Raw genomic sequence first — 15,610 nt, 5'->3', positions numbered from 1 at the left:
GTTTAGTTAAAAATTGACTTAATTTTTCCCCCTTTTTTCAACCTTGAAAAGTGAGCTAATATGAAACTGGCTTCAAAAAAATATAAATCACATTGCATACATATGTTGAGTCTTCAATAACTAACAAAAGCTAACAGACGCTAACAAAAGTTTTAATCACTGATTCTTCTTTTAATTTTTTTCTAGCACTTTAGTTTGCTTTTCCAATTTCAAAGATAGCTTTCTTTTGTTTTGGAGAGAATGATGCAAATAGCCGATCAGCCCATTCATCATCGGTCGATCGAAGTGGTCGCTTTGGTTTACGGAACCCAGTAATTTGACCGTCTACGATTGTGCTCTCGCACAATTGGATTTTCCAATTCAGTAACATCATTTACTTTCACAAGTTTTTTGCTCCCATCTTCTTTATCACACAAAACGGACACAGTACAGTTATTAGTGCTTGTTATGAGTCCCTTGGCTTCCGCGAGTTTCTTGATATAAGCATCCATTGCAGGTAATCTTTCTCGTACGTGAAAGTTCTTTTGATTTATTTCGTTTTTTTGTCCTTTGAGATACCTTCGATTCGCATATATATGGTTTTTATCACGAAAGTACAAAAACTTGACGATCAGAGAATCCATTAGACCTTTTTCTTCTGCACGACCAGGTAAACTATGGCACGCTTTGATTTTACTCTGTTCCAATTCATAGCGCAGAAATTTGTTAATGAAAAAACAATCCGTTCTAATATTGCATCTTCATCAACGTTTGGGTCCAATGGTGGATTATCAACAACGATGGAGTCCGTGCTCGTGTATCTTTCTTGTTCTTGTACACGCATTTCTAACTCTGAGCAAAAATCCTCAATTTTTATGAATTGCACACTAACCTCGTTCTGGTTTTTTTTTAATTCGCTTATAATGGTACTCACGACCTGCTTCATACTCTCATCCTAGATAGTCTCCCTTAATTGTATTAACTTGGCACCCATCCGAACAAAAAATAATCTGGAAATAAAGTGGTAATCCAGACCGAAAAAGTATGAATTGAGACTTTTTTTTGAACGGCGCAATTCTGCGAGAATGTAATTTCTAGGCCTTCATACGATTTCTAATTTTATATAAATAATAGCTGCTACAATCTTTAACTTTTAAACTTAAACGGAAAAGAAACGGTTTGAATGTTTAAAGGTTGAAATCTGCTTCAAAAGATCAATGAGAAGTGTCTTTTTTCACTGTAAACGAGCAGAAATTCAAGCAAGAAAATTAAAAGAATAACCAACTGTTTGCTAAAAGAACAAATTAACGGATGAATTTTTGGGACTGTGACAAAACGAACAATAAATAGGAAAATAATATGTCTTTAAATAAGTTTTTCTGAAAACTTTTAATGTCAGAAACATAATCCTTTAGCTACCAGCTGAGAACATCTGATAGGTTCACTTGTACTTCAGTTGGCTGCCGACGATTTTGCATCAATGGGATTATCCTTCGAAACGACTGAATCAACAATACAATGAAGTTTATTGAATACAGATAGGATCAAAAACTATCGCTTGAACATTTTTAGGTGGTTGAAACAGCTGTACTTATTCACCATTAGGACACATTGGTCGACTCCGGTAGCAATCGTAAAAATCTCAAGATAATTATTTTGTGCACGTGGTATGCTAAATTTGTGTATAAAATGTCTGTAAGCAGAGGACCAAAATCAGAATTGTTTTTTTTTGGATTGAAAAATTTACCTTGGCGTTCAGTGAAGTTGTATCTAACATATAGAACGACGATAATGAGATTTTAATACTAATGTGCAATACTAACACTTCAAGTACAGTTCATACCGAATGTATAATAATAAGCTTTGTTTTTTTAGTATTTAATTGTGTCTGAATATTACAATATTCTTGTTCTCGAAAATTTTGAGCTTTACAGTTTGGGCTTTGGTGATTTGACCGTTCTCCGTTTTAAAATGATTCTGGCCCTGTGTTTTCGTTTTGTCTCAGTCTTCTTAAATTGTTTGGAGCTAATCGGTTTCGTGAATAAGAGGGCTGCCTAACTATGCTTCTTTTGGCCTCAGTCTTTTTTGTTTAAACTTAAACGCTTATGTGTCTAACGTATACGTCGTTCTTATCCTTGTTCTTGGCGAATATTTCATTCTTAGATTTTATGTAAGCGTGGGTGAATTTCTTGCTGTTCGTTTTTGGTATTTTCTTCGTGTTGCTTTTTGTTTCGCTCCGCAAAGCTCAAAATAGCAATTCTTGTTCACGCCGCTCTTTGCTTCAATATGTGCCCCATTTTGTGTGTTTTAGTATAAGCTATGAGTTTTTTACAATTCAAAGAATTTGAATTGTATTGGGGCGCTGTCTTTTTTTAAGATCTGTTCACACATTTTCATGGAGTAATGATTTTGGTCACGCCGAAACAGGAAGTGGAGCGAAAACGCGAGTTGTTTTGCGGTGTGAAATTTTTTTGCGCTAATTTTGAAGTAGAGTGAGAAAACAGTGTTTGAACAAAAATTCGCTTTCTCGCTAGTGGTTTTTTGTTCACATGCGGCAATTTCACTCTGGTTTTTACCGTTTTTTCGATTTTTTGGATCGGATTTTTTTTTCTAAATGGTTTTCCCAATCCATTCATAGTTCATTCCAGGTCGTTTTTTGTTAAGTCAATCAATGAAAATTCTTTGAATCGTACGTCAGGACTTGTCCTGCTGTGTTTTTTCCTTTCATGATTATTCGATGATGTCAAAGACTGCTTAACTCCTCAATTCTGCATCTGCTACTATTTGTATTCTGACCTGTCAACTTTTCCAGCCTTTCTCATCTTTCAGCTATGTTTGAAGTTGCTGTTTGATTCTGGCCCCTTGGCAATTTAAAGAGATCCTCCCACCCTCGATGTTCAAAAAAAATCTGAAGTCGTCCGGGTTCTGCCCTTAATCTTATGAACACTATGACTCATGCTTTTTGAGATGAACTTTTCCGATGTACTTTAAGTTCTCCAGGTACTAATAAGACTAAACTGACACTCATGTTCAATTCAAGAAGGAAATGCTGGCTGCTTTACAAATTTAATTTTTTAAAGCTAATTTCTATTTTTTCTCTGCGCTAGAGTTATTTTCTACCGGTTGATTTTATATTACATCGCAAAGGCAGACCTGAAATGACTTTTTTGCCCTTTCGGATTTCAGTTACGTTGAATATCACTAGCTAGCTTTTGAGTGTAACACAATTCCGCAAGGTTTATATAATTCCCATGTATTAACATAGCGAAAGGAAATTTAGGTATACACTTGGTCAAATTTGGCCGAGTCATTTCAGGTCTGACTTTGCAATTTAATTTAGGATTCGCAGCCGTTTATTCATTTCTTTTTTCTCTAGAGGACAAAAATCTGACGGATACGATAACACCTGCAGAGTTCTTGGCATTGCCACCAGATAGTTCTGCCTCATCATCCAGTGTCAAAATTCAGCGGTGTGACTTTGAAAACATCAGAACCGACTTCAATCCCAAAGAGGTTCTCAATTGTCTCAAGATCAATGTCAAAATAGAAACTTGCGAAGTGCTAGGCGCGAGACCCGGTGACTGGATCCACTGTGCATTCATTGGAAGTAGTGAGAAGTACTGTTTTCAAGGCACAATTGTTGCTCTCAGTTAGTTTACGCTAAAGTTTTAATCATTTTCAATGGAACTGCAGACTAGTTTAGTATTCGTATGTGATCACCGCTTGCCGATTATAAAGTATGGCAGTAAAATTGGCGATAAGTGCTCGCATTATTTTTTTGGCCTCCCTGCTTTTTAATGCGAATCGATTGTGACAATTGGTTTTGTATCGCCAGACCATTTTTGCTTAAAAGTATGCTGAAAAAATTTTGCGGAGAGCTGAGATCCTCAGGTGTCATCTTACTGACATTGTAAAGATTTTTAGGTTTATATTAAATTAGGAAGCAAATCAACCTTTTTACTCACGTTTGGGGTTACTATTGAAGCTGGATGTTTTATGAACAGGAACTAATTGGAAGCAGAAAGGGCTGAAAACTCATTAAAACTAAAATTATCTTGAAAGAATTGAAAATGTACGTCGACGGGTTTAAGCTTTGAAAGAGCTAGAGATTTGTTATTTTCGGACCTTTTCCCACCTGAAGCTCATTTTTTGCATGTGCTATACATTTAGTACTTTTGCTTGTCTGTTGTAGGTAAACGATTAAAAGCGGCTGAGCAAGGATGCTGTGCTAAATTTATCCAGATTTGTCTGGGCAAAGAGAAGCTAGCTCTCAAGTCCCTCGAGAACTATTTTTCCAGCAGTAGCGACGCCTCTGGACTTTTCCCACATCCTGTTAAAGCGGCTGTCAAAACTCTCCCGGTTTCAAATCGAATGAAGGAGATCATAAAAGATGCATCGGGCGGCAAAGACGTGAACCTTCCAAATGCATATATACCGAAAGGCTCGAAAAACAACAGTAACAAGCAGAAAGCCCAAAGAGGTTTAAAACGACGGCATAGCGATTCTTCTAATGATAGCGACAAGTATATTAATTCTGATGAAGATTACAGTGACTCGAATATACGTGAAGATACAGCTGTATCTAACAGGTGCTAGAAATGTTAGCCGAATGGGCGTTCAGCCGAACGGGACAAACATTACATGTCAAATGCTATGCTCACAGCGCCATAGTGGTCAGGGTCAATTCTGATAGATATTCGAGAATTCTGCTCAGCGCCCATTCGGCTAAATTGCGTCTTTTTTTACAGTGTTAGAAGGAGCTCTAGAACTGCAACCATGACAGACCATACGAAGAAAGCTTCTAAACGGCAAACTAAGGCTATTGCCAGGCTGAAAAGTATTCAAGGAAATTTGCGCAAAAAATTGTTGAAGGTGAAAAATGATTACGATGCCAAAAGGATAAAAGCGAAGCTTTGGTCACACGAATTCGCTAATTTTCCACCAAATCGAGTTTCTACAAATGCTTTAATAGATTTCTCGACTTTGGCAGAAAATGAATTTTTCGACAATATTGAAACATTTTGCGAGTATAATTTTAGTAAGTATCTATTCGAAGCAGGAGTGATTATTAATGGGCGTTACACTTTTTCAAGTACATCGTTTATAAGTTTTTCGGAAGCTATAAGTATTGCCCTTGAATCTGCGTCAAATTTCATGCGAGAAGTGAAGTATTTCGGATCGGAGGCGTTGATTCCGCAAAAAAGATTGGATTTGAAAATGCTGGCTGCCATGCTGGAACTTAGAAGTGGCCTTGAGTTGGAAAATCTGAAGTTTGAGTTATTTTTTGATCACGAAAAATCAGCGTGGAAGGGGAAGCTTGAAATAGACAATTTGTTCGTGGAGGCATCGAAAGGAACGAACTCGAAAGACGATATTGTAGCTGAACTTGTTCTTGACTATTTGCTAAAACATTGTGATGTAAAATTGATTCACACAGATTAGACTTTGTTCTAAAAATCTCTATTTTTTGTTTGAATTGGCTATTTTGATCCAATTTAATTGTCAAAATTTACGCAAGATTGTTATAATATAAAGATCTGAATTTAAAACTTTCATAACTTCGTAATAAGTGAAATCGAAAAGGGCAAAAAGTGCGTTGTTAATTGCTCCAATTTGAAGCAATTATCTTAGTCCTGTTGGTCCTTTTTGTTGCATTTTTCGTACGACCTATTTTTCTTCTGAGATTTTTTAAAGAAATTTTATAATTGAGTTCTTAGTTATTGCTTGTTAAATTGCTGCCATTCTGAATTTAATGCAGCTTACTTATTGGCGAAAGCTCATTAGAATTAAAAGTAAAACACAGTTTACTCTAATTTTTTTTCAAATAATGTTTCATACTATGTAGATTTTCCTGAATATTTACCTGTATCGTTTCTCAGCTCAGAATTCTTTGTATACTTGATCGAACAGTTAATTGATGCAAAGTTCTATTTCCCCTATAGAAGCAATCAAACAACAGCTGTTGGAAAAAAGACCATACCAAATTTACAACCCCCCCCCCCCCCCCCAACGTTTATTCAGACTAGAGAGAACGATCTCTTCTGAAATTGTACAGAAATTGGAATATGACAAATGTTCTAAATTTGGAATGTAATCCCTCGGGAGAGATTCACCATTTAGTAAATTCCTTTTCATACCTACTGTTTGTTTTCGTAGTTTGTATTGGGTCAACTTTTTGTGTTAGGTCAATTCGTCAAAAATTTCACAGAGAATGATAAAGCTCTTCAGGTGTGCTGTATTCGAACAAATTATGTTCAGAATACGCGCAATATGGCATATATTAAAGTTCAGATGCAGGTCGTAAGCGCTGGGAAAAAGTGCTGCCAAAACGAAAAACTATTTAAAATAGTTAATGAGGCAGCTTTGGAAACACATTGAACAACTCACTATTTGAAGAAAAGCTTGCTAGATGAAGCAAGAGAAACGCTGTAATAAGTTTATAATTTAGAGTTAATTCAACTACAATTAAAAACGGAAGAGTAATAATCCATCGTTTGCTTCATATCGAAAATGGAGTCTCGGAAATGTGTTTTTGTGCATAATGTTCCGACCCCGCTGATACACATTGGCTTAATTGTCAACCAGATGAGCAATAGATAGCAAACTTTAAAGAAATGTCCACAAAACTGGTGCATGAATAAAAAGAATGCTTCCATCTCAAATCAGTTATTAAACCAATTAATGCCACATCAAAGGACAGATTAGACCTGGCGATATAATTAATGACCACAAGATAATGCAAATAACAATCCCAACTAAATACGCCAAACATTTTTTTTATCCAGAATTCAATGTCTATGCTTCTGAAAAACATTAATAACAAAACCAAAATAGAGTGGAACACAACCTAAACTAAACTAATTTATCCGTAGTTCACTATGAAAACATGTGACCACTTTTTTTTGCAAAAAGAGCAATTACTTCTATACTTTAAAAACAAATATCTTCAAATGATGAAAACCATTAGATTAGAGCTGAAATGCATAGGTGGTCGTGCATTCATACCCTCGTATGAAGACATTGAGATCTGTAATTATTCCAAATATTTCATACAATTACAGAATAACGACTAAGACACAAAAATCAAAAGTTAAGCTTTTGGTGAAAAAACTGGTGTTGAAGCCGTTAAAACGATAAACAATGCGGTAAAAAAAAACATCAGTTACGTTTTCTTGTAACTTTTCTCAACATCAACATTATGAAATGCGATCTGTAAATTATAAAATTAAGTATCATGCTGACAAAACTGAGCACGAAATTGCGCAGTTGAAAAATACTTAATGTTTTTTAAAACACTTTTTGATGTCAAAGAAAACTTTGTCTATCAATTTTAACCAGCTTATAGGTTCCTCTGTTCATACAAAGCTTGCCGCTTAATGCTGCAATTATCCAGGTTTTGTAATACGAGAACGAAATGAACGCAAATTGAAGACAAAAAAAAATTCCATAAAAAATGCTTGAAGATTGCGTCCAACTAGTCAAAACCTAATCGTTCTCTGGGGAAAATTAAATTTTCAATTGTGTCTGTGTCTTCAACATCAATTATCTGATATCTGATATAGTGAATAATGTGACATGAGAATTTCAACTTCAAACGTGGGAAGCGTTCAAAAATTGAAAAGTTTGTGTGCCAAAACTCGTAGTATCGGAACCGAAAAATTATTACTGCACGCGTTAAACAGCAATGGATATTGATTTTTTATATCAATTAAAGACAACTTACTTGTCTTTGATGACCTTAGACCACAATTTGAACAAAGAAAGCAAAAAAAGTAGCAAAGTTCGTTAATTCAATTTTTAATTTGAAGCGAAGTATTTTTGGAAGTGAAAACGACCAAAGATTTCGACTAAAATTTTTAGTTAGATTTCACTGAAAATCCTCAGAAAGCCAATTGGACCTGTCATTACTATTTTTGAATTGAGGTGTTCTATTTTACAATTAAAATAAAAAGCAATAATTGAGAAATTTCTTTCAAAAAGAGGCTGATTTTTTTCAATCCGAAACAATTTAGAGTGGTCCGAATAATCCGGGGAAAAACAATTAGACCAGAACTGGCCTTGCTATTACAGTTCGTTCATTAACAAGACGTGATTGTTTCGAATATTGTAGATATAGATAATTGGACCAAAGAGACACCACATTAAAAGTAAATATTAAATTTTGATAATTATTGAGCCATCTTTGCAAAAAATCTTCAGAGTTTTAATTCACGAGCACTCTGAAAGCTTTAATTCAAAATTCAGACTAGCCCTCTTCGGAGTTGGCGAATATTATCTCAGCAGTTTTTAGGTGGATTAACTCGGCAAACTTTTCAGAGTGGACGAATGAAGCTTATTTTGTGACTTTTTGATGGAGTTTCGAAAAATTTGCACAATTTGTAGCTTAAAACTGAACCAAACAGTTCAATAACACTCTTCAGTCTTCATTGGGAAAACGAACAACATTATTGTTAACAGTTTTACTAATTTTTTAACCGTACAATTTGGGAAGAACGCAAAATTTGAAAAGAAACAATGAAAGTCAGTCAAGTGTTCACAAAATTTAAATCTCTATAACTCCGTGGAGGATACGAAATTAAACAAATCTGTAATGATAACACTGACAACCCTCTACAATGACCACAATGATGGGTCAAATTGGACTGAACCAAAGAATTCCACTTGAGCCTATATTTCCCCCTCACTTAAGTTGGTCGGAACAAAGACAAAATGATTTTCATTTCCAGAGTTCCTGAAACTTGAAAAGTTTCAAACTCCGAGGATCGAAGCTTGGATCTGAAGCTTGCCTGATTTCTAAATAGTGGTCTACAAATTTACATGCATTAAATAGTGAGAAATGACTGTTATCGAAAAAAGAAGCATTTCACAAAGATGTAGAGCGATTAATTTTCTGCTTGAAAGAGATTAATTTCAGTTGCAATTCTACTTTTAGTTGTAAATCTTTTTCAAGCAGAATGGAACTAAACAAATTCTATCTATTTATGAAATACTAAGATTCATAAGAAGTGACCCTTTTTTCTTTTACAATGTTTTCGTTCATAATTTGCATCGGGTTTTGTTTAAATCAGCCTGCTAGACTAATTTAATGCTGGAAATTTTGTTTCGGTTCTTCTGCTGGCACATGATGATGCTTGCGCTTCTCAGCAACTGAATTAATTTACGAACAAAACATCACGTTTTAACTATTTCACTTAACCAATTCATTTAACATTTTTTACAAATTAAATCACTACGGTATATGCAAAATTATTATCAAAGGCCATGGCTCTAACTGCTCAAAAGCTATAACTTGATAAGACTCTTTGCACACTATTTCACATTTTCAATCCTTTCTTGCTCAAAAACACGTGTTACGGCTGTTCAAGAATCTCAGCTGAAACTGATTTCCCGGTCTGGTACTCGATTTTTCCGCCTGCCTTGTTCGTCACTCGGTTCCAACTGACAAACAATCTCGTCGAAACTATTAGTCGCCCGGTTGTCTTAGAGGACCATAACGTTAGTTCTGACTCAAGTCAAGAATATCCTTGGTGATATGTTTACTATCATGGTGAAATATGTCAGGCTTTAGCTTAATGCTAGTATTGTTGTTAGTTTCCTGTCAAGAAAACTCAGTTAACTAAAACTCGGAAGATATTTACATGTCGCAAAATGTAGCGTAACGGAATAAATTCGGCGGAGAATCAATTTACAGTCCAACTTGAGAGCCAATTACTCTTTCTTATAGTTGGAACTGGTTCTAATTGCACTATGGTTGCACTAATCAAGCAATTCGTTGAAAGTAAAACATACAATTGATATCATTTTTAACATCATTTTTACTTGTTTTTGATTGGCTAATCACATACAGTGATTTAAGTATTTTAATTCAATTTAAGTAATTTAACGATAAATGACAAGATATCAAAAATGTACTTTCTGTACACTAAAAATGCTAATAGCTGCACTTGTAGGTTTGATGCAATAGTTTTCACTGGCCCATGGATAGCCTAGAAATTACCCTAACCATGTGTTTTAACCTCTGGTAGCTCAAGGTTTCCCTTTCCAATATCGGGGGGGGGGGGGTGGTGTGTAAAAAATTTCTGTTCTTTGGTATAATTTTTTTTGGGTTCGACCTATTCGAATTCAAGTCAGAAATTCAAGTTTTTAAGTTTTGATTTCATTTCTGCTAGTCTGATGGCGCATGCTTCTGTTCAAAATTGGCGCCAACATCGGCGTCCCTGTTGTCGATCTCGGGAACGCCATCAAAAAATACTGGTGCTAATTTCACTACCGGTCTGTTAATTTCAACACGTGCCATTTTGACCGTTGATCCTTCGACGCCATCGTCGCCTTTGACGACTTGGATGACGTGTCCCATTTTGATTTCACATCGTTTCATTGAGTCACCTTCCATCCCCACAAGGTCTCATTCTTTAAGGTTTGGAGCATATTCTGTTGTGCACATCCATCTCTGATTCCAAAGGGAAGATATTCACAAGTCCATCTTTTCCAGATCATGTCCGCATATGCTTAATGAGCCGTTTTGAAGGTTTTATCGAGTTGTGATAGCTTTCACTGGATGGCATAATTGATGCATTCGCCTTTTTCATCCTAACAGGAATTGATTAGGTGTGAGGGTTTTCAAAGGTTTCGGGTCTTCATTTTCTGCTGTCAGGGGTCTTGCGTTAAAAATTTGCTCTACAAGACACATTGATGTACTGAGTACTTCCTCAGCGTGGCTTTGATTGTCCAGAATTGCAATCATTACTTTTCTACATCTTTGAACCATTCATTCTCAGATTCCACCAAAGTGTGGCGATTCAGGAGGTTTGAATTTGAAAACACTCTTTTTCTGAGCTAAGTCACTTTCAATCTTAGTTTTTTCCCATTTGTCCAGGAAAGACTTCAGTTCATTGGCTGATCCGAGTTGTCGCTTATGATTGTGCAAAAGTAACCACGTCTTAAAATGAATATTTTAACTGGAGCTAGAATTGACTCGGTGGTCAGTGACTGTGCATATTCGATTTGTTGTCAGACAAGTGAGGAGATAGCACCATATCTTTAAGATACGTCATAGGAACTTCACATCACTGGGTCTGAAGTAATCAACTACGGTATGGCTGAATGAAAAATGAACATAATCATTTCTTTCTCGAGGTTGTACCGCTATCGGTGGTTGGATTGGTTTGCCGTTCCTGTGTCTGTGTTTGACATCTCGACGTGACTTTTTGCAATGCACTTTGCAAACCAACAATCGAGAACCCTTGTTGAAGAAAGTTCCTCATATAACTCGTGCCTTCGTGTTGGTTGTCGCGATGAGCTCTCTTCACCAGATGTTGTACAGCTTCATGCTTGGCTGTTTACAAAATTGATATTGTAATCAAGTGTCGAATGATTCAGTTGACGTTTCACTCGAATTGTTCCACCTTCCTCTGTTATCGACTTTGAAACAATCGGGAAGCTGTCGTTTTGACCCAATCGAAAAAAATTGTTGCTCGCCTGATGTATCTCGTGTGCTGTGAAAGGCCCATTTTTTTCGCCTTGAACCTCATGCAGTGGATGATAAAGTTTTTGACTCTATTGAAGCTGTTTTAGCGATTCCAGTCAAACGGTTGGTTAACGTGTGCTTCCTTTACTACAGCAAAGTTAGCTTGTTGCTCAAGTTAGACTTCGTTTTCTCGACAGCACGGCTTTGACAACTTCTCTTTATGCTTTTGTAGCCATGCCAACCAGTTTAACCACACTAACTTCAGGCGTCCTTTAATGCTAAATCCTCGGTTTCTTACATTGGCAGATTTTTCGGAACCATTCACTGGTCTTCATTGATCCATCAATGAGTGTTTGTGCTTTTCTGGCGACATGTTTGCAACAAACACTTTTTGCTTCTTCTGCGCTGCTTGTAGTCACTTAACTGTAAGAACGTTGTTGAGTAGGTCCGATGATAGAATTTTCCATCTTGTTTGTTGAGTTAATTCTTTCTGAGACGAATTCCGTAAAATGCGGCTTGGAGGTCTAACTTCGGTATTGTCATGTGTCTGATAGGTGCTACATCCAGATATGCTAACGGTGGGTACTGATGCGTTCTACATGCTTTCTGCAGACCTGCTACAGTTGCAAATTGCTATTTCTGATGCATCTGTAACGATGTGAAGTTTAAAGTTTGTGCGTGCTTTTTCAAAAAAGTCGGTTTTTTCATATCGTTCCTATTTCTGTCAACTCAGAGCCCTAATCAACGTACAGTTTTAAGTGGTTTCATGGCAACTCTTTGTCCCATGCTCGTCCTATTGCTGCCAAATTGCTTTTAAGCAGAAGTTGCAATTGTATAATGAAGGGTGAACATATCCCAGGTGGTTGGAACTCTGCGGAGACAAATATTAGTGCAATTATCCGAGTACTTTTTCCTCGGGCTTCTTGCTCAGTTTCGTGACAGACAATGAGACCATCTGTATCAATGTTCCAGTTTATTGCAAAGCGTGGAATTAATTGCGGTTCAGCTTCGAAAGTTATCACAGGTTTCGTTTTTACAGGTGTCTGTCTCCGGGATCTGTGACCTGCCTTCATTGTCATTTGTTATCCATTTCGTCAATTTAAATTCACCTTTACCGTGGATGCATTTCTTTTTCTAGTAAATTTCATTTGCTTCTTGACGTTTTATGACCGATTTAAGGAATTCATTCATGTAGGAGTTTAACTGAACTGATTTGACGAGACTTATCTTTTTCTGCATTTTTCTCCACCACTTGACATCAGCCGACAAACTTTTTGCGCCAGAACGTGTCCTTTATACTCCTAAACATACATTTTCTGTTCTGAATCTTTTCGGCAGAAACTTTAAAGAGATCGTTTGACGTCGCTTGAGATAGTGAATTGAAGAAGCATCGCTTCGATGTCGGCTGATGAAGCTGTCTGATGTTCTCGCAACAAGTTGGCTCCAATCAGACTCTGCGACATGTTCAGTTCAGATAAATTTTTGTCGTTAAGGGCTACGCCTTGATACTTTGCTGCTTCATTCCACATATTTAGGACTCTTTTTGGTTTATGTGAGTGATTGACGGAATGAAGTGGCAAATATCATTTTGGTTTCTATCGGGTTTCATTCAATTCATTTTGATCAGCAATCCGAAGGTCTCCGGCGTTGTCATCGGTAGCGCTTTTCAGCGTCTGATTTTTCTATCGTTCGGAATGTGTTGCCCTCTGCAGAGTAGAAGTCGTTCCGCAACTTCATTTCGTCCTCTCGTCACAGATGTTCAACTTCGTACCTTTTGCCGTTGAACCTAGTTCTTTGCTCCGATACCTTGATTGCTTGTTTTTCGTTTTTCGAATGACCGGTGACATCGCAGTTTTGAGGCGTAGGACTCGATGTCTCACTACTTATTCAACTGGTTTGCTAATTGGTCATCTTCATTTGTTGTTGTTGTTATGGCGAGTGCTGCTGCTATTATCTTACTGGCAGTGGACCACTCAAGAATCAGCTAATGATTTCACTTCTCATGGTGCAATTTTGTTCTCTGACTTCTTGAGTTCAAAAGGGCAATGAATGTTGTTACTATCTTGTCTTAGAACCACTGGAACCTCGTTTGTATTGTAGGTCTGATTTGGCAAGTTCCTCACGTGTGGGCGATGGTTTTTCAACTCTAGTAACTCCTAATTTCGGCCAATCATTTTTGTTTATCGTGTATAAAGAATTGCACTGTTGTCAATGGTAATGGTTGAGATCTCTTATGGGCTTTGAGTACTATTTCAAAAACAGCTATCAGTACTATTTCAGACTTGGCATCCTGTGAGCCAAGGATCCCTGCAAGTGATAAGGACAGCTTGAGGCCTTGAAGATTAAGTTGGGTTACCACTGATTTGTCTACAAATGATATTGAAGATCCCGAATCACAAGCGTTTCGGTATCTGTTCTTCAGTTTGATCGCTAGTTTGATTGTTCCTTAGAGTGATGTTGGTGGTCACTGCCGTTTTAGCGTCTGAGACACTTGCTATGGCTTCCTTCTTTGAGAGGTTGCTAAGCAAAAATCTTTTGTGTCGCCATCCACAGTTGTATACACTGCAAATTCTGTTTTGCAGTACTTCGACTGGTGATCTGGTCTCAAACGAAACAGAGTCAAAAGTTATGAACACGCTCTTCTCTTTTAATTACTCTATATGTTTTGAACTTAAAATACACTAGCAGGGCGTTGTCCGTTCTTGAAGAGAGGATCTTAGGTTTGTTTGAATCTTCAGCATTCGTCTTCAGCTCATCGCGGTTTTGAAATTTACTTCTGTCAGCCGAATAATTTGTCTGTGCTAATAAGTTCTTATGTATAGCCGCTTTGGAGGCCAGGCACTCTTCGTAAGCAATCAATTTTGCTCTCAATAATCGACAATCTTGCATATACTGCAACAACTGTTCTATCAGTTGCGCAGAAAGTGATCTTTTTTTAAAACTTAACCCTCCTTCTGCTTCTAGGTCGGATGTGTGTCAAAGTTGAGTTAAAGTGTTTACCAAATGCGTAACTAAAATTTTACAGATTTGACAATGCCCGTTGTACCTTTCACAGACTCTATTTCAATCAAGATAATTTGATTGTGAGCTGATTTCCATTCACTGTATTGCTGCTCTTCCTTGACCGAAGAGAGTGAATTTTAGGTATTGCTTCTTTCCAGTATCGCTGAATTGTTTTTGATGAATAGCAACATCAAAAAGGCCCGACCACCCCGGACGCTCTATGAGCTCTGCTGAAGACTCAGTTAGCCTTAGTTTTGACAAGCCGCTGGAACAACCACCCGATACTGGTAAGCGACTTGGGGAGTGGTTTGGATCACTCTGCTGCTTTTTGTACTCTTAGTGCATCTGTTTCGAGAGCTGCTTATGGGACTCTGACTCCTGTCTGTTTTGGAATGCTGACGTTCCTTGCTGCTGAAACGTCGTCAAGTGCGTTTGCGGGTTTGTAACTCTAATTGATTTATGAATTTCTGGTCCCTTGAGAACGCTCGGCTCAGTTAACTGCGCTGAAAAGCGCCTATACCCGGAGATAGTGGCCGGCTAGCTTCAGAGTGCTTGGGCACTGTTTTATAGCCAATCTGGCTTTATTCTTGTCTTTGGTCTGTTCCAACACTTTCTGTTTTGTCTAACGCTGATGCAGATGTTTATGAGCTTCCTTTGGTTAGCTCGATCTGGAACTATTGTAGCTACTTCTCTGCTTCCGCTTTCTTTCGATCGTTTTTAATTCTTGCTAACACTGTCGAAGGCGTAACTCTTCTTCTCGTTCTTTCTGCTTTATTGGAGCTTCATTGATTTTCATTCTTTTTCGAATTGAATTTGCCGGTCTCTCAGCTGTTTTTCTGCTTCTTGTTTGGCCATCAAGTGTTCGATTTCCAGCAATTTTCAAAACTTCTCTATGACTCGACGAGCGCACCTTGGCAACACTGAGTTGCTTTCTACTCTTGTTGGTAGCAGACTTGTGAGAAGAAACCTCATCAATAACCTTTTGAGTTTGAGGCAACTTTATTGTTGAAATTACCGTCTGACTTGGATCATTTTTTGCTATTCGTTGTGGATGCACAATCCTCACTGTGCCCGTACTGCTTGTCCAGGTTATAGTAGCTCCTATTATCACTCAGGTTTGCAAATCATCGGCTCCAGACTGTTAAGTTCATTAATTAAATG

General features: G+C 37.3%; 1 protein-coding gene across 2 annotated transcripts in view; it reads left to right on the top strand.

Annotated features, from left to right (window-relative positions):
* Positions 1 to 5,528, top strand: part of LOC142343223 (uncharacterized) — a 14,455-nt gene extending 8,927 nt beyond the window's left edge. Inside the window, exons 3-5 of one of the 2 annotated variants that reach the window (XM_075394985.1) lie at positions 3,356 to 3,628; positions 4,172 to 4,568; positions 4,728 to 5,528. In XM_075394985.1, coding sequence (XP_075251100.1) covers positions 3,356 to 3,628; positions 4,172 to 4,568; positions 4,728 to 5,421 — 1,364 coding nt within the window. In that variant the 3' untranslated portion in view covers positions 5,422 to 5,528. Of the gene's footprint in view, positions 1 to 3,355; positions 3,629 to 4,171; positions 4,580 to 4,727 lie in introns of both variants that reach the window. The other variant, XM_075394986.1, reaches the window with a different exon arrangement.
* The last annotated feature ends 10,082 nt before the right edge of the window (positions 5,529 to 15,610 follow it).

Source organism: Convolutriloba macropyga, chromosome 7 (genome assembly GCF_964194025.1).
Source record: "Convolutriloba macropyga chromosome 7, txConMacr16.3, whole genome shotgun sequence".
NCBI classification, from domain to species: domain Eukaryota; kingdom Metazoa; phylum Xenacoelomorpha; order Acoela; family Convolutidae; genus Convolutriloba; species Convolutriloba macropyga.
This window is presented reverse-complemented; position numbering and strand designations above follow the sequence as displayed.